This window comes from Cryptotermes secundus, unplaced genomic scaffold (assembly GCF_002891405.2).
Source record: "Cryptotermes secundus unplaced genomic scaffold, Csec_1.0 scaffold128, whole genome shotgun sequence".
NCBI lineage: Eukaryota > Metazoa > Arthropoda > Insecta > Blattodea > Kalotermitidae > Cryptotermes > Cryptotermes secundus.
Genome location: NW_019726222.1, coordinates 332708 through 352963, shown reverse-complemented (window position 1 = coordinate 352963; position 20256 = coordinate 332708). Strand labels below are relative to the sequence as shown.

Genomic DNA, 20256 nt, shown 5'->3' with positions numbered 1-20256 from the left:
GAAACTTCCTGGGGGGGGGTAAAGGGCAGCTGGTGCATAAGGCTGACAACTTCACCGCCATCTGTGAGCTAACCGTCTAGAAGATGTGGGAGCCTCGAATTCTCACACCCCTATTGGCCTTCATGGCCTGTTACTGGGACAGCTTTTACTAATGTACCATCATCACAAACATCTTATTTACAACATATGAAGCTGAAGTATGAACTGACCTGCTCCTTCCCAGTTTTGAGCTTCTTGAGGGTTCCATTTGGTGGAGGTGCTCCTTTCTGTGTTTCAAGCCTGCAGGTTGCATGCTGCTGGACAGAAGCATGAAGATTCTCTGCAGAGTTGCCACGCCGAAGCATACGCTGTGAAGATGCTGAAGACTGAGGTAATGTGACAGCAACAGTGGACTGCGTTAATGAACCTCCACTGCCAAGCGCAGTACTGGAACTTTCTGCATTTGACCTTCCAGGAAGCAATGATGCACTTGAAAAAGAAAAGGAAGTAACATCTTATTATTACTATTCCTACTTCATCGTCATTGTCACCATCATCTAAAGAAAAAGTCAAGGGAAAAATACAAGAAACCCCCAAATAAGTTCAATTTAATACAGTAAAAGTGATAGTAAGTACAAAGACAACAAACTGCCATGATGAGATATGAACATGTTAAGTACTTGTATACAGATAACGAACTACCACAATCAAAGACAAACATGTTAACACATTGAGGACCGGAGGGGCCATATGGCCCTCTACGTTTCCAAGCTTTGCGGACCGGGCGGGCCATATGGCCCTCTACGATCACGTTATGTTGCAAAACGCTATATATCGCTGTGTGGCTCCGTTGAATCTTAACTACTGCGTAGATGACCTTGCGAATGATTGCTGCCTTATCTAGTAACTCGACCAGAGTCATTTCCTGTCACAACCTAAACAAAATTGGCTTTGTTCTAATCCAAGCTTGCACGTATCAACCACGCAGCTACCAGTTCAACATGGCTCAGAGATGAAAGCATTTGCGATCTCTCGGAGGACAGGAAATATTAGATATGTTCTCCGATGAGCTATCAGATTTGCCAACTGCTTCATCTTCTGATAGCAAGGCCATTATCAGTGACAGTGACAGTGACGGAGGCCACAGGGCTGCCCAAAATGTGTCAAGTGAAAGTGAGAGCTCCGTTGAAAGTGCGAGTGTCGGGACAGCAATACATACTTTCGAGGAAAGTATGTATTTGTGGTACAATTAGGGTGAACAGAGGCCTCCCTCCAGATCTGAAAGAGGAATGTAAACGCCTGAAACATGGTGACACCGCATTCAGGAGGACATTCTTCTTCAGTCCTGGAGGGATACTCGCGTTGTGAATATGGTTTCCACTATTCACAATTCGAGCATGGTCGATGTTCAAAGACGACACGGCCAAGTAAAGAAGCCTCTTTTTATTTCCGAGTATAATATGTTCATGAAAGGAGTTGATAGGGCCGACCAGTTCTTGGCCTATTATTCCTTACCTAGGAAAACAGTAAAATGGACGAAGAAAGTCGCACTGTGGCTTATAAACTGTGCAATTTTCAATTCATTTACGGTTTACAAAAAGGTGAACAGAAATTCTACTTTGAAATACAAAGCATTTCTGTTGAAACCGGCAAAAGCTTGGGCTACTGACGTCACGGTGGCGGCAGTACCTGCATCAGACACAGACGTAGTGCAGCTGGGGCCATCTGTTCACACCCACCAGAGGCCTCAAGTAGACCCCCCTGGCCGACTCTCGGGTGATATGCGGAAACATATTCTCGTGAAAATTGTGAAGAGTGAATATTGCAAGAAGAAACACCCTTTTAGGCAGTGCCGTGTGTGCGCAGAGCACAAAAAGAAGAGTAGAACTGCCTACATGTGCAACTTCTGCGTAATGCCTCTTCACAAAGGGAATGTTTCCAGAGATATCACATGCGCAAGCACTTCTAGGAGCTCTGGTAAGTGTTCTCAAAAAATTTCAGTTCATAAAATTAAATAGGAGATTTTATATTAATTTTTAAAGTGAACAGTGCACAAGTTAGGGTAGTAGGATTAAAAACGCCGGTCCCCAGGGTGATTTAAATGTTTAAACCACTGGTCCGCAATGTGTTAAGTTACATGTACATTCATTAAAATGCTTCATTTGATCCCCTACATGAATAAAGACCTCACTGATGTTCCTTTTCATTTCTCCCTGTTATGACAAATATCCAAGCTTCTACAGAGTGAGAACAATAGTGTCACATTAGTGGCTAGACATAGGATGGGACTGGATTGGATACTACATTTATTGAATGATTACTACTTCCTGCTACATACAGGCATAGTAACAGCACTTTCCACTATGCCTTCATGCACTCATCTGTTCATTCCAAGGCCATCTGGATGTTTGGAAATGGGCCCCTCTTTCATGAGAGCAGTAGGCACCACATTTGTTGCACCATGTTCAGATCCAGTTTGCACTCTCATACAGCATCCATGTATTGTATTTTACATACAACACAGCATTTTTTTCACTTTACTATAATGAATAATACTGTATTACTTTGAATATAAGACACTCTCAAATTTAAGATGCATCCAGTTTTGTAAAGTGGGTTTTAGGGAAAAAATTATAAAAAGTACATATTTCCTGTATTTACAACGCACTTCAATTTTTCAATGCAGAAAAAAATGTGTAAAATGTGAGTCTTATATTCAAAGTAATATAGCATTATATATGATTTACAGTTGACCCCTGCCAATGCAGGCTTGTGCATCAGGTTGTGTCTTCACTCCTTTATCCACTTTGAGACGGCAGTTAGACACCTGAATGGTCATAGATGTGACAAATGTCTAGTTCAATATATATGTATGGCTTCTCCTTGTCCAACTGCACATACCTGTTGTATGGTTGGGTTGGGTAAACTGCCACTGGCCCTTGCTAGCACAGTCGTTCTTGATTCTGAGTTCCACAGGACCCGTGACTATATTTTACTACCTTATGAATCTGGGAGTCATGCAACTCTCTCTCTTGTCCTGGCTGCTAAATTACTGCTGGCCTTCACCAGCATAATGATTCTTGGTTCTGAGTCCCACAGGAATCATGACTGAATTAACTGTCTGATGGCTCTGAGAACCTTCAGACCACTCCTCACTGACCCTTGTCTTGTGCGTCTGGTAAACTGCTGTTGCTCCTCAAGGGAAGTAATTCTTGGTTCCCAGTCCAGCGAGACTCATGACCATATATTACTGCCCGACTTCAGGAGTTGTGCAATTCTCTCAGACTCTTATCCAGACTACCTGCTACTTTGCTGCTAGCCCTTGCCAGTACAGTGATTCTTGGTTCTAAGTCCCACAGGGCTCATGACCCTACTTTACTGTCTAACTTCTCCGGAAACCTTCAGAAAAATTCCTGTTTTTCCCATTGTTCCTCCATATGTAACTCAGCGTGGAATTTATAGAAAACACCACTTCCAACAGCTCCTTTTGTTGTTGTGCACATATTTGTTTCCATGGGAACATGTTTACCAACCCACTGCCTAGCAATGGACGTCTTCTCTGACCTCAAAATTCTGACTTTCAGGAGACATGTCACAATAGTAATTCTGATTTTTTCATACAGTTGATCACTTTTCTTCCAAGTAGAGCCCCAAGCCCAATTACAGGTATCTTCAAGCCATATTTCATGCTGGTAAAAGTGGCAATGGAGCAGATGTTTCTTCAAGTTTCTTCCATTTCTCCTACTAATGATAATTTCACCACTGTTCCACACTCATCTACCATCTATCAATGCCTGCTGAGGTGTGCAACGACCTTAACCAAGTAGCACATTATCACATCTTTAGTCTTCAAGTATGGACCTTCCTCTCTGATCCAGCTTATGGCTAGTTACGAGTATCAAAGTTAATGTACGTGGCAGATACATCCAGCCTTTGTGGGGGCCTGAGCCATTTTCACATATTCATGCATACAGCAGCACACAACAAATGACTTCAAAGTTGTATGTTAATGAAAGAAATTCTATTTAGATATCATGTCATGATTATGATTCAACAAAATGAATGAATAATAAGAGAAAAGACTTTAATATAATGATAATGCACCTCACAAAGGACAGTAATTTTTGTCATTTTGTCATGACTGCAGTACTTTCTGTACGTAAATACATTCACCATACTCAACATCAAACTACATGTTGGACAGACCTTATATAAGATATGAAGTTTATCCACCATTTTGCTGGTACTATGTCAAACAACTTGGAAGATCTCCAAACTGCCATATTGCCACATGTGTCTGTCACACATCCCATTTCACCACAACAATAAAAACATCAAACAAAACTATAATAGCAATGCTCAAATCTGCTGAATAATTTTTTGGTATAAATTCATTGGCAGTAGCTTTATAATAATGTTCTACAAATATTATAAAACCATAGCTTCCAGACAGATGAGACTGCACTATGGCCTCGTAACTTAGTTAAATGCTTCAATTATGATCACGTTTGGAGACCAAATTCAGAACTGAATACATTACCAGGTAACTCACTCTATTTGATCTCTTACAAATTTAAACTGACTTGAAATTGCACTGAGGTTTCAGAGCAACTGAAAATGCAAACAGTACCCAGATTTCCAGTAATACTCATGCACTGTTTCCTTCATGGTTCCAATTTAATATCAAATGCTTACCTTGATCTCACTGCTACTACATCAGTTGAAGAAGAAGAACCGTCAGCATTGCAATTTCTGTCTCCTCCCAAATTCTTTGGGCTGTCAGGAAAGATGTGAGTTGTCCCTACTTTCTTTGTCCGAGTGAATTTTTGTAAAGCAGAAGCCTTGTCTTTGTGGACAGGATTCTGTGTGGATCCTACGCTCGTCTGACTGTTTCCTTGGTCAGCTGATGAAATCACAGAATTTGACCGAGACATGAGAAAGGGTGAAGAAGGGAATTCAGATTTCATAGATGTGAGATTATTACTAGGTGCAGAAGATGGGAGGAGAGGTGAAGACGAGAGCCTGCATCCAGTACTAGAGGCATATTTTGAGCTGTCACCAACTGCACACTTCTTGTCACGTTCCAGAACATTGGTCATGTTGGTCATCTTCTTTGTAATATCTGTTTAGGAAACAAAAACAAAATCAACACTAATGAACTGATTTTAATGAATGTTCTTGCTTGATGAAAGCACTAACTGGAAGTAAAACAGTATTTACCTGAAAGAAAACATAGTCTTTTGTAAAAACTCAACGCCCATGCCTGCCACATCATACCTGATGGGTTGTCAGCAATTTCATCCAGCAAGTCCTCACTTTCCATGTCGTGTTTTGCCTGCCGCAGTTCCATCTCAATTCTCCTCTTCTCTGCTTCTCTCCATTCAGCGTCACGACGTCGTGGAAGATCACGCTGTAGCATTGCCTTTGTCTCACGTTCAAACCTGATACATTAAAAAGCCTTGCAACTCAGGTACATCTGCCTGGAATGTCTCAAACAAACTGCATTGCTTTTATCAATGGTAGTCACCTACAACCATTTGATTCTTATAAAACTAACACACAATGACTGACTGTACGCCCAAAAGAAAGAACAAGCTGAATTTCAATAACATTAAAATCCCTATTTGTACACAAATATAAGCTGCTGAAGGCTATAATGAGAAGAAACTCAATATACAGTTGAAAAGGAAGTCAACAACACTGGTGCAACAGACATTTATAAGTAAGCAAGCAGAGACGCAAGCAATTCCGACATTAATATCATAATTCCATCCACATGCTTGAATGAAGACATCACAACATAACACACCTGCGTATACGCTCCTGAGTTGTAGCCGAAAGGCCTGCGTATGTCCTTATTGTCACTTCATCATTCCCAACTATGACACCATCTTGTCTGAAAGGCTGCTGCTGTTCTTCATTCTTGCGTGAACTTTCCAACCTACAGGATCTACTGTCTGCTCGCAATTCTCTACCAGCAGACTCTTCTTCAAGGAGAGGACACAGTTGTTTCAGTACATTAACACATATAATAGGTCTCAAAAGCAAAGTAATACATTAAATAACAACAAGAAGGCAGAATTTTAGTTCATATATGGAAACAGAGATGCATAAGACCGTGAAACTGACACAGCAACATATCTGCTTTGCAATGTGGGTCCTTCCACAGTATTAAAATTCCAGGGAAACAGACAGTATGAAGATGCAAGTGGGATAACCCCACTCTCCTGATTTAACATCACCTGACTTGCTTAAACGTCTTGTTACACTGGTTCTCTTGTAAACAAACACTTATAATGGCAAAAACGACATCAACAACAAATGAAGTTATGAAAATCCTTAAAACCACTACATGTTATATTCCGTTTATATTTGTAATTAAAAACAACAAGACAGCATTAGCTGGGATGATTTCTGATCAATTATGATTTCCATATATTCTGTTAAAATGATAAATTTAATTTTCAATATACTTTCCTTGAAACTTGCACAATTTATTCATTGCTCACAGAAGTACATAAAATTTATGAGTACATTCTCAATACATGCTCTTTCTTGTAAGGACATTTAAACATTCATACCACTCACTGTGCAGTTTACAAAGATGCACAAACAGAACTCACCCTGAGTTGAAGAACGATCTGGGAGTTCACTTGACACTGCTACATCATCTTCCTCTCCTGTATGAATACTTTTGACTATGTTCCCTGAGAAAACAACTGATTCAAAGATGGATGATGCCACAGTTGATGCTGATGGATCGTTATTTTCAACTGCTGACACACACTCTTTGTGCTTTGTTACCTTACTTTCCGAGGTTTGCTGTGAACAGTGATTAAATGGCACCGTTATGAACAACATTGGTCAGGAACGATTGTCTCAGAAAAGAAACGTAAACAGCGTGTAAGTACATCAATAAACTGCACATCAGCACTGCATTAACTCTTACAAAATCAGATTCATACAAATCTACTAGAATATATCAGAAATAATACAAACAAACATATTTCATACAGAAATCATAAATGCATAATAACAAAATATTTTCTGATACTCTCCAGCCAGTGTCATTGTATGGAATGGTAGGAGTTCAGTTCAAACTGGTTTAGTAAGACAAATGCTCAAATGTTGCTGTTCCCCCAAAACCTTCTTTGGCATTCTTCATGAACCTAACTGTGTTTACAAATTCACAAAGTTCATGCAAATCAAACCGTATTCCACTTGTTACCTCCTTATTGGGTCAAATGCCTCAACTGCTATGTTAGCTTCTCGAACAAGGAAATGAGAGGCTCTTCTTACTTTATCACATCTGAACAATGGCAACACTGAACTAACCTTATGCCTATTTTTGCCTACTTCATACATTTCATAGTGGAAATATTGCTAATATTGCCGTGTCCATGCACACATTATAAGTTCAAGCACCAATATTAATGTTCTATACTGGATTCTGATTTTGTATGGTGAAAAATCTCCAAAAATAAAGCAGTAACCACATGACCTACATATATTTTAATTTCTTGGCGTGGTTACTGATGAACCAATGTAGCTCAGTAGATGTTTACTAGGGAAATATGTCACAAATATATCTGCAAGCATTCTACTCCGATCTCTGGCTAGGGATGGGGCATTTCTCTTGGCCATCACATAAAAACCGTCTCTAGGTTCCACTTCATACTGAATGGAAACCAAGGGATCTAATATTAACCTTTTCAATGAAACATTATTTGTGATGAAAATTATGATTACAAAACTATAAAGAGATACTTGATAAATATTAGGGAACAGAACCCTAGAAAGATGACATTTTGCACAAATCTAGGTAACCCAGTAACATACTGATATGTTGGGTTTTTGGACTTTATCCATCGTCCTGGTTTTTAAGATTTTTATTTGTTATCTTAAAAACCAGGATGATGGATAAAGTCCAAAAACCCAACATATCAGTGTGTTATACACCATCGTCAGAATCCTATAGTAACAACCCAGTAACATAATTATCAATTTTTAAGTCTACTGCACAGTCACATGTTAGTAAAAGAGAAATGGTATGCAAACTGAAAATAATACATAGAGAAGTGACTGTAGCCTGTTATTTTTCAGGAATTTGTAAAAGATTTAGTACAGCCAATTTCCTGTGGAACTGGTAATGTTCAGAATATTAAGTATGAGTGGAAAGTTAACATCTGGTGCTAACACACTATGATTAAATGTTTAAAAAAAGCTGCATTCAGGATAATCAAACATACCTCTATAAGATAAGAAATTATGTCAACACTGACTTAACTTTGTACTTTGGGAAGGAAGATTTTCATGAGAGAAAAATATAAAAATTATATCAGACAAATGGGAGAAACTCTTACTACAGCAAAAGCATACAGGTGGTAAATGGGTGGAAGTTAACACTAAATATTACAACCACACACCAACTTTCTTAATCCTTATGGTCCAATTATCTACAGCCCATCATTCTGGTAAGTACTTTTCCCTAGCCGCATGATCAGACTGTTACAACAATTTAAATACACACAAAACTAAAAAATTTGGAAACTCAAAAACTGGCATATTCATCAGCACATTCAGTGACCATGAAATATGAATTTGCTGTCATTCACCTGTTTAGAGTCCATGTTTTCCTTGCCTTCTCCAGACGTTTCTTTGCTATCCTCTATCATCGCTCCACCTCCACTGCCACCTTTCCTCGATTTGGCCTTTTGCATTTTCCGGTTTGCTGCAGAAATGATGGATGAAACAATATCTTTGGCACTTATGTCCTTGTTTGGGGAATCTGCTTTCATGCCTGTATCATATAGAGAGAAACAAAAACAACGGGAGAAATAAAGATAGTCATGCATAAGCAACAGCACATTCCTCATCAAAATCATTACAAACTTCTGGTATTATGGACGAACTGAGGAGTAATATTTGGAAAACATACAAATGTTTAAAAATGACATAACAGGGATACATGCAAGATTAACAACTAAACCATGCTCAGTGTTATCACAACATATTCCACTGAACAAGAGGGAAATTAAATAAACACATGCTTTTTCCTCACACAGAAACTAAGACATTTTTTAATGTATAAGAAACAATTTAACCAAATGATTATAGAATATTACCAGGTATTCTGTTCTGAATGTAACATCAGAAAGCATGCCATAAACTTTAAAAAAACAGCATAATCATCATACATCAAACATGAAAGTAAGAGGATAAAAAAAAGACAAGAAAAATTATAACAGAGAATAATTATACAGTTCAGAATCAAATTATGGGACACGAATTGTATCTGTGCTAATTATTCTGTTTGGTACTAAGTGTTGAAATGTATGTACTTTCAGAAAAGTAACTCAAGCAAACAATGATACTTGTTTGGATTATCCTTTGAAACAATGGTGAACTTCTGCCAGACCAGACTACACAGTGCACATCTCAGAAAACAGTACTCTTCTGAGCAATACTGGCTTGTATATATTATGGAATTACATAAGATACTCGTATCTCCTTACTGGCCTTAATTAGGTACGCTCATTTTCACTCACCTTCAACTTTCTGAATGTTGCTCAGAAGAAGGTTGTGGTTTGCAGCTGCAGGTTCTAGTTCAGCTGAATCCAGGGGCAAACTGAATGGGAAATTGCTGAAATCATCAGACTCATCATCTGAGATGAACCAGTCAACCTGTAAGTATAACAAGTCTTATGATTCAAATGGTAAAATTATGTTACAAACAATTTCATAGAAAATACTGCATGGTACTTGTACATAATGCAGAACTATAGACAACTGCTTTAATGAAATCTGTGGTTATTCCACTAAATTTAAAACCACATTTCTGACTTCTGCTCTGTTTGGTTAAGAACAGTACACATGTGTGATTTATAATAGTAGATACCTCCGAACAATTTCTTGTAAGGCAAACATTTGGGCTGCGCCATAGCTCAAGCAGTTAGTCGTTGGCTTCCCACTGTGGCAGCCCGGGTTCGATCCCGGGTCTGGTCAAGTGGGATTTGTGGTGGACAAAGTGGCGCTGGGGCAGGTTTCAAGTACTTCAGTTTCCCCTGCCAATCTTCATTCTGCCAATTGCTCCTCAATCACCCTCACCTATCATCTGGGGCTGGTACAATAGGCCAGAAGTGGCCGCAGTACAAGGGACTTAGTCCCACCCCACTAGCAATAAGGAGAAAGAAGAAAGGCAAATACTCGTATTTACGAGGCGGATTTCTAGTATTTAAGAAGAACTGGGAACCACTTGTTGTCTACTTTCTTTCAAATTCTTCTATCTACCTTAACAAGAAACTATATTAATAATTGAAGAAAGCAGTCTTCTGGGATTTGGCACCGTGTATATGTGGTGTTAATCGACGTTTCGGAGGAACGTATCGCCTCCATCTTCAGGGTAGAAGGAAAAATATATAAGAAATCCGCAGGCGAAGAGACCGTGAGAACCGGTACAAGCAGACTGCTGTTGGAAATATACACAGCTATGTGAGAACAGTGAAGGAAGGGGGGGAAGGGCAAGTTTACATGTGAAATCAGTGTGGGGGGGGGGACACACATAGATGTGATATATCATAAGCCTATTTTTTCTTATAAAATAAGGAACACAAACTTAAAATGGAGGACTGAGGGTGACAAACTCACATGAGAGATAAGTGATTCAACAATCCGGCACTGATGTGACATGTCGGTAACCAATGTGACCATATTGTTATCTGCTGTGCGCACCAAAGTTGGGCCAAATACGATGGCAAGGTTGCGTGCCTCCATCTTGTTTGTTGTACTGTGTTCCACCACCTTCTTGAGATGAAGGAGAAGGAACTTCAACGTCTCAAAATGATGGTCTGGAAGGTCATGTAACTGAGACAAAAGAACAAAGGAAACTTCATAAACTCCTGTCAAATTCTTTATATGAGATGGGGATGGAAGCCAATCAATGATCTGCAATGAAGATTATTTTTTAAAATATACTGAATTTGAAAATCGAGCTGTATGGTTGATATGTCCTCTGCTCAAATGTGTTTAATATACTAATATTTTGGCTTTTGTTCAATGCTGTAATAATAAAGTAATGCCAGGAAACGTTTGGTACTTCATAAACAATTCTGCATTCATTCAGGGAACATATTTAAAAGTCATACTGATTACACAATTTGCCAAATTTCTGTATCCTTTCTTCATTGCATTGCATGGCAGTAACAAAACACTGCAGAAAATATGTGGTGCTTCATACACAATTTCGTATTTTTCTGGGAAACATTTTTACAAGTCAGGTTACACAAATTTTTCAAAATTTCCATATATGATAAATGTCTGGTTATCCAGTATCTGAGCTTTCTTCATTCTCATGTAACTGGCATTTTATAAAGTTACTTCAAAAACAAAGTTGCAATGGGCATATGTTTACCAGCCACACGGTAGTTCTCTCAGCCACTATGAGCTATGCTGCCCATTGTTCTCCCTCACAGAGGTTTATTACAGTGGCATTGATCATGATTACAGTAAAGGCTACTTCAATTTATGACTGTGTTATGGCATATCTGAAATCTTTCACCTGTCAATATGCTGCCAACTAAGAACACTCCCATCCGTTGTTTTAATTTTTAAACAGAAAATGAAAATACATAAATACTGAAAACAAAAAGTGAAAGCCATGAGAAAATGTATTTCTGGATGTTTTCCTTGTGCATCTGGCAGATTCGGGTAACCAGCACACTTGGCATCCTATACATGTCTGGTAATTGCAAGTGTACTGTAGTTCCTGTTTTTACTAGATAGGACAGTTTAATGTAGTTAGTTAGTTATTTAGAGAGGGTGGGTTTCCCCATGCACCGCGACCAGTTTGATCTATTGTGCTTCCCTCTATGATATTCTACCAGTCTCTTTACCCTACCGATAAATGGTGCGTACCATCAGTCCCGCCGAGCAAGCGAGTTCGGCAACTTGCTTAGCGGTGTCTACAATGCTTCCCCCATCTATCGGAGGCCTTAGAGGATATTGTTGGGCGGGAAACATCCTGGAATTTGGCTCAGTGATCCCCTTTTGGGATGAGGTTCTTTTACGTGCCGTAAAGTTACGACACGGGACACACAGCTTAAAGTCCCTCCCGGAGGACTTGTTCCCTGAATTTTTCCGCCCTTAAAAATTCGATGACCTCCGCCGGGTATTTGAACCCGCGTACCACGAGTCATGAGGTGGGAACGTTACCTCTAGACTACGGAGGGCGCTCAGTTCAACGTAGATTAAGCTCAACACCTCCTATCTAATTACATTTCATAGTATCACCTCACTGGACTTTTTGGTCTGATAGCTACAAGCTCATAAGCATTATACGCTGCCAACAATTCAAGAATATGACGATCTCTTACCAGCTTTTTGATAGTGATTACTCTCTTGCCAGGATCCTCAATCTTGTCAGCTTCAATGAAAAGTGGATACAGCTCGCTAGTTAGAAGTGCATCTGGCAGTTTCCTGAAGAACAACTTCAGCAGGCTGGAGATTACGTTGACATCATTCCAACGTGGATCCTGAACACATTTTTCATTATAACGTGTATGCTTCGAATATAAAAGTATGAGCAAAAACACAATCAAACCTGGTGAAACAAAGAGGTCTTCGTGATTAGGCACTATGCCACCAGTGGATATGGTAGTAAGATATGACATGTTCTTAATCCTGCTCTAGATGGAGGTGAGCAAAAACAGCCCACAGAACCAGATATTTCTATCCTTCATTCTGAACATATCTGGCTTCCAATTTCCTGAAATATTCAATTCTGAAAGTAAAGTAGAATAGAGTAGTTCTTTGACTGGGATATACTGAAGGATGTACAACATCCCATAATTAAAGTGCATAAAACTGGTTACATGTCATATCACATTTGTTTAATGTTCTTTTGATGTTATGCGCTATGAGAGTACTTTAAAATCCAAATTCCTCTCTCATATGAGAACTGAAAACAGATCATAATAATCCAGCTCAACAATTACAGTATATTATCAATTATCCGTGCATGGTTTGTGACTTATCCACACTCCATTTTACATATGTCCACAGTCCTGCACAGAATCCTATTTAGTACGCTCGCCTGGCCATCTACACACAAGAAACAACTTGAAAATGGCTGGAGGGAGATTTAGCTAGTAAACAAATAACTGTGCTGGAACACCTTCCATATTCACTGGATCTAGCCCAATGACTTTTTTTCTGTTCCCAAAGATAAAGTAAATATTGAAAGGAAGGCATTTTGATGACACTGATGACATCAGGAATAATACAATGGCAGCTCTGAAGGCCATTCCACAAAACCAGTTCCAAATTGTTTTGATGGGTGGACTAGGTGCTGGCATCTGCCTCGCCATAGCTCAAGCAATTAGTTGTTGGCTTCCCATTGTGGCGGCCCGGGTTTGATCCCGGGTCTGGTCAAGTGGGATTTGTGGGGACAAAATGGCTGGGGCAGGTCTTCTCCGAGTACTTCGGTTTCCCCTGCCAATCTTCATTCCACCAATTGCTCCACAATCACCCTCACCTATCATCTGGGGCTGGTACAATAGGCCAGAAGTGGCCGCAGTACAAGGGACTTAGTCCCACCCCATAAAAAGAAAAAAAAAAGTGCTGGCATCAGTGCATAGCTTCCTAAGGCGAGTACTTTGAAGGTGAGGACAGTGATATTCAGCAATGAGTTATATAGCACTTTTACTGCAATTAGTTTGCAAACTTTATTGTCAGACCACATATAACATTTGCATACTGTGATGGCAATGAGTAGGAGAAAGAGGTCACAAAACAAATACCTGAAGACTGATGTTGTCAAATCCTTTTCTGAGACCCTCAGAGAGTGAGGTCACAGCAGCTGTGTTCCCTGGTACACGATATATGCCAATTATGTCCAGTCCTCGCATCTCCACAATGTGTGTACACAGCTCCACCAGCAACGGGACAAACTCTGAGAATGATGACTGCAAAATACATGGTACACTTCATTAAGATTAAATTATTTACTCAAAACCACTACCTAACCATTACCTTAGAAAATAAGGCCACGAACAAAAATGCATTTAACACTTTCCTTTTGTTAAAAGTGACAACTCTAATCTGATTAGTTGTCTGAGCTAGAACTTATTTTTAAAAGCATCCACAATGTATTTAAGTTTTAAAATGTTTTTTACTTCCGCTCAATATCACAGCAACAAGTTACTTCTTACTGCTAGGACTTGTAACTGCAAATTCACCCAGCATGATGTAATGTAATGTAATGTATGTAAGGGGTGGGCCATAGAAACCGGGCACCGCACTGTGACCTTCAAAGATCTATCGTGCTTCCCCTTGGATTAGCCCTTTATTAATCCTACACTTTTAATTAAGTGTAGGACCCTGCTTATGGGGGCGTCATAAAAGTTGCTTGGTTCCATAAAAAACCGACCCAGGTGACAAAATCTTAAATTAGCTATGGCCTCACAATCACACAGGATGTGTGTGGCTAATTCATTTTCTTGTAGGCACCTTTCATAAGTTGGGTTATCTGTCAGTCCCAGCTTGAAAAGGGGTCCTTTTAGGTGGCAGTGTCCGGTAAGTAATCTTACCATCCATCTTAGTTGACCTCTTTTTACTATCAACAGATCCTTCGTTCGTCTGGCAGAGGGTCCTGCTATAAAACCCTTTCCCTGTTTGAGTCCAATTATGGATTCCCAGTATTTTTTATGATTTCTATCAGTCCAGTCTCTGATTGCTTTTTTTGGCAACTCCAATTGAGATGCTGCAAGCTGGTTCAGGACCTATGAACGGCTGTTCAGATCCTGTTCTTGCCAGTCCCCCAGCATGATACTGTTACATGTATGGATATACTGTCAAGTGTACGTGTGTGGCTACAGACGGGGTTTGAATTGGTAAATGGATTTATTCATTCATTCATTCATAGTTCCAAAAAATCCATAGAGGCATCTGCCTCAGATATAGAACAAGTCAATAATGACCACTTATACAGACAACTCAGAACTACAAGCAATTACGGAGCCATTGCTTATCTCCACAATTCACAAATCGCAACAGAACCCACTAAGACTTTTTCCAGTCTGCAGCATCTTCACCAGCTGTTTCCTGGCAATGGCTTCTATTGGTGAAGATTCTTCAGCTTCACGCGCTCTGGTCCTCTCTTCACAGCCTCCCATACAGACCTCAACTGACAACTAACATTGTCCCTTGCTTACAACATCTCGGCATTGACGACATAAAAACACTGTTTTCATTGTTATAGTCCACCTGCTGCATCACTACGAATCCGCTGTCTAGCAATGGGAATGTTTACTGAGCCACTGCCCAGACATGATCACTCTTTACAGAGTCACTACTTAGCAACAGCAACAACACAACATGATGAAACTAACACAATATTCTGAAAAACCACTTAAAACATATGCTTCACAGGAATATCATTTTGTAAAACATGGAGGCTAATTTAATTTTCCCTACCTGTGGACAGTCTTCTAGAGGAATGCCAATGGTTACACCTTCTGGATGGGGAGCTGTGGGAGAATTTGGAGACCCTGAACCCTGCTGAATACGACGTAACTGTTTGGCCACTCTGCCCCTCCATGTTTTGGTCTTGGGAGATGGAATCTGATCTGTAGTAAAAGAAGTATATATTTTCATAATTAATAATTTTAAATCAGAGTGGAAAATGTTTACAAAATACTCACAAGCATGTACCTATTGCTGAATAGAACATCAAAATTATATCAGAGATACCAGAAGTGGAGGGAAAGTTGGCTCCCACACATATAAAAAGTATATGATGGCTCCAAGGAGCTGGTATAGCATAGTCTATATAGCAATTGGCTATGGGCTGGAAGACCGAGGGGTCACAGTTCAAGTCCCTGTAGGGTCAAGGACTGTCTATTCTTCATGTCGTCCAGACCGGCTCTAGGGTCCACCCAACCTCCTACCCAACAGGTACCAGGGGTTCTTTCCCTGGGGGTAAAGCGGCTGGGATGTGAAGCAGACCACTCACCTCCAGCTAGTGCCGAGGTCAAGAAAATGTGGATCTATACACCCACTCCCCCATAAGCCTTCATGGCGTAGTGCGTAATTAGTTAAGCACAGGGACAAATTTACCTTTTTCTATGATAGCTCCAAAGTTGACAATACCATTGAACACATGCATGTATGTATAAAGATGCAACACATACAGTTCCTCAAGGACTTACTAAGATATTGTAACATATGGTGTTTGGAATGATAACTGCATTTACTGAATGCTTATAACTTGCAACTATAAAGTCTTCCGTTTGTTCACTAATCACTGCTAGGTAATGGCTGCTGACACTGGAACTTGAGACTCAAGATTCTTAACCGCAAACTCAGACCTCCAACTCAACCGTCAGATGACAGGCTTGTCCAGTTGGTTGTTATACAAACTGGGCATGGACCACATAGATGATGTTGCCCCCAATGCCTCTCCACTGTTATGTGTTCATTCATTAATGTGAACATGTGTTTACTGTGCTGTTGGCTAGCAATGGTTGCATACAAAATGCAGTGTCTTCTATTGTTGCATGTTTATTCACTGCTGCAGACATGTGTTTACAAAACCACTGCCTAGCAAAGGGAGCACCCATTCACAAGTTCATAGATCTTATTTCTATTCTAACCTGTTTGACTTGGCTTGCGTGTTTTGTTGACTGGAGACTGTCCTGTGGGTGAACGATTATGAAATGATGTTAATTTGCGGATACCCTTGTGGGTTGGGAGAGGTGACAATCGGCTGTTACCTCCACCACTTACAGCTCCAGTTGACTGTGATGACTTTTGCTGTTGTCTTGAACTGCCGCCGCTACTGCAATTCTGAAACGAATTTAAATACACTTCAAACATGGTCAATAAATTTACATTTCATCCTCTACCATTAAACTGAATCTAATTAAAATGCACCTGTACCAACAAAACACAAACAATGTTTGTAACATTTTCAATGTTAAATCTTTTAAATATGCTGTCAATGCTTCAGAGTGCCCCAGGTATCTGTTTACCAGCATTGCAATACTTATAAATAAAAACTCAAGGATATAATGCTTAAATTATGATAAACAATTTTAAATTCTGCAGCAGTTTCTTAAATAGAACAAAACACAGCACCCCCAGAAAGTTGCAAAGATAAACAGTTAATGACAGGATGTTCTTTATTTCAACAAAATTGAAGAGAAAAGAACACATTCATACACTTAGAAAAGCTACGTAATCTTACACACATTGGAGTTCAAATTTAAGGAAGAGGGGCTGTGTTGGATTCTTAATGGTCAAAATTACCTTAAGGATAAGAAAGTTTGATACATACTTACTAGTGCTGAAAAACATCCCATGAAAATCAACAGCACACACCATACTCACAACAGACACCATCACACACCCTTGTCAACTAAGGTCCAGTTCACCTTCCACTTGGCCTACTGACTGTCTTAGCACGATAATTCCACTGCTTATCACTGAAGGTTTCCGCATAAACTATCGCAACTACCGTGAAATTCTTTCCTGTTCATTGAGATTTTAGAAGTATGCCATATGAACTATGAAGGATATAATGAAATGCAAAGAAAATTATACATTAACAAATCCTAACGTTACAACCTGGGGCACTTTCCAATCATGTTATATACCTTCAACAGTGTTTAATCAGCTGTCTGACAGACACACTAAAAATAAACATGCACCCAGTATGGGGGGGGGGTTATGGTTATCAGTATACTCTTTATCTGCAAACTGAACACACCTAGTCATCAGAATGTCTGTTCCAATATAAGGCACGTTTTCAATAAAGCTAATATTGACATAAGAATTCTTCTATCATAGGAGACAGCAGTCATGCAACATGAGGAATATCTCCTGGGCAAAGCTGTATATCTCACATTCCACGGCACACATGAAAGTTTACACAGGTCATGCCTTGTACTCCAACCAGACTTTGTATTAAGGTGACAAGTCAAGAAAAAAATGATTACATGATGCAAGTTAAGAACCTTGGTGGCATTCACCACTATATTACATACAGTAGTTAACAAAATGCTTCTATGAATGACTGACATGCAGAGGAATATATCAATGATGTTGAACATAAAAAAATCACTTAACCAAGAAATAAGTCAGTAACATATACCTCTGTTACAAATTAATTATAATGTACCCAAACTATTTCATTTGAATAAAACTGTACTTTTACATACAGCACCACACTCTTGATTAGAATTCCTTTGTAAGTATACTGGTATATTTAAACCCCTCCTAAAAGTTAAAGTTGATCCTTCTATGCAATAATAAAATTGTCTCAAGGTCATAATTTCAGTTTACCACTGGTTAACCCTGGGGAAAGAGCCCACAGTGCCCATTGGACAGAAGGCTGCTGACTCCAGAGCTGGCCTGGATGCTGTGGAGTAGAGAAACATCTTTTTCCCTTGCTAGGAATCAAACACTGGCCATCCAGCCCAAGCCCATCGCCATACCCACTGAGCTTATACCTCCACTTCCCCATGTCTTCATGACATAGTCCTTAATTAATTGAGAACAAGGACACTCCTGTGACTGCGTGTATAACACACGCAGTCACAGGAGCGAGACGCAACATAGAGCACAATACACGATAGTGAAAGAGTGCTCCAACAGACGATGATAGACGTGACTCGCGTAATGAAACACGACGTAAGAATGAAATATGCTGTATAATTTTAATATTTTAACACTTAACATTTATCAGTATATATGATAAATATATATTTTAGTTATTTTAGTATGTATAGACAAGGCATGCAATGAACTAGTTTGTCGTGGATTGTATCAGCACCTGAAGATGGCACATTTGTGCCGAAACATGTAGTGAGAGTGAGAAGAGGGGATAGATGAATGTATGCACTAGAAGACGGATAAAATAAATCACGGACTTGACATTATTCATTAAGTGTTAACTTTATAAACCCTCTTGTAGTAATTGTCACTTCTTTGAAGGGTCCAATCTTCTGGGATACATGACTGTGCAGCCCATTGAAAGTCAACCGATGTTTTGGAGGAACAAGTCATCTCCAGCTTCAGCCCCGCCGCCAAAAAAAAAATAAAAAATAAAAAGCCAAGCAAGAAAAGAGCATGAAGCTGGCAGTAAGCACATCGAGGCGACATGTTCATCTGATATGTTGGCTGACTTAGACTACAAAGTGTTATATCCCCCAAGTCAAAACTCTTCATAATCACTGATTTCATAACCTCAAATTCTACAAATGACTCCCTGATTAGAAATACCTAATACTAAAAGTTAAACACACCAAGTCCTGGCACTTGTAATATTCAAAAGAATATTTATTTTATAGCTTTAGTTCTACCTGAGATGATAACAAGCTACCACAATAAAGGATTCCTTTTTTGTGCTGGAAGACAACATTACAGTACATCTAACAAATGCTGTCAGACGAGCAAACTTATCTTATTTGCAGGGTCAAAAACAAACATACACACTTCAAATTATGGAAATAAAGCATGGACATTTAAGATTTTATGGTCTTCCCTGCCACTTATGTAGTGTCATTATTGAAAGTTCTTGTTATCCTCCTATTCAATACTCTACTATCTTATCATCATCAATTACATCATTGGGAGACAAAACCTGCACTGTGTGAAACTAAGTTCCAGGAACACATACTTTTGTTTTCATTTACCAGACAATGTACTTTCTCCAACCTAATGGTAACATAAATAATTTTCAATTAACTTCATTATTAGGATAAGAATGAAATAGAACACATTGTACAGTGAATTTTTCTTTACTTGGTACAAATGGGAAATGAGGTTTGCTGGTTACATTATCTGATGCTTGCAGGCCATTTCAAACTCAGCATTCATAATGTTCAACAGTTCTTAATTTATTTTCTGGTAAATAAGAGTATGTCCATAGCATTTGAGGATCTCACACCAGTGGTTATTAGTAGTTCTGTCTTCTGGGATATAATTCCATGTAGTCCATTCAAAGTCAACCAACGTTTTGGAGGGTCATGTCACCTCCATTTTTAAGGCAGAAGTATAAGCCAAGTAAGAAACGAGTGCGGAGCAAAGAAACTAGCATCAAACAGGTGGTAAACAGAGCTCTGCTTGCTACCTGCTTTATTCTGGTTCCTTCTTCGGCTTATTCTTTGACCCTGAAGATGGAGGCAACATTTCCCCTGAAAAATCAGTCGACTTTCAAAGGAATGCATGATGTTATATTCCAGAAGCCATAATTCTTCAAGAGTATGTTCTTTCACTTTT

The 20256-nt window shown here is 39.3% G+C and overlaps 1 protein-coding gene across 12 annotated transcripts in view; it reads right to left on the bottom strand.

Annotated features, from left to right (window-relative positions):
- Positions 1–20256, bottom strand: part of LOC111863876 — a 369328-nt gene that overhangs the window by 33941 nt on the left and 315131 nt on the right. For 11 of the 12 annotated variants that reach the window (XM_033751237.1, XM_023850647.2, XM_033751242.1 and 8 more), the window contains 12 exons: positions 16629–16821; positions 15451–15602; positions 13776–13940; positions 12351–12509; positions 10627–10842; positions 9528–9663; positions 8595–8779; positions 6603–6801; positions 5789–5966; positions 5257–5420; positions 4675–5101; positions 210–468 (listed from right to left, as the gene is read on the bottom strand). In XM_033751237.1, the coding sequence (XP_033607128.1) occupies positions 210–468; positions 4675–5101; positions 5257–5420; positions 5789–5966; positions 6603–6801; positions 8595–8779; positions 9528–9663; positions 10627–10842; positions 12351–12509; positions 13776–13940; positions 15451–15602; positions 16629–16821 (2433 nt within the window). The remainder of the gene's footprint in view (positions 1–209; positions 469–4674; positions 5102–5256; positions 5421–5788; positions 5967–6602; positions 6802–8594; positions 8780–9527; positions 9664–10626; positions 10843–12350; positions 12510–13775; positions 13941–15450; positions 15603–16628; positions 16822–20256) is intronic. The other variant, XM_033751240.1, reaches the window with a different exon arrangement.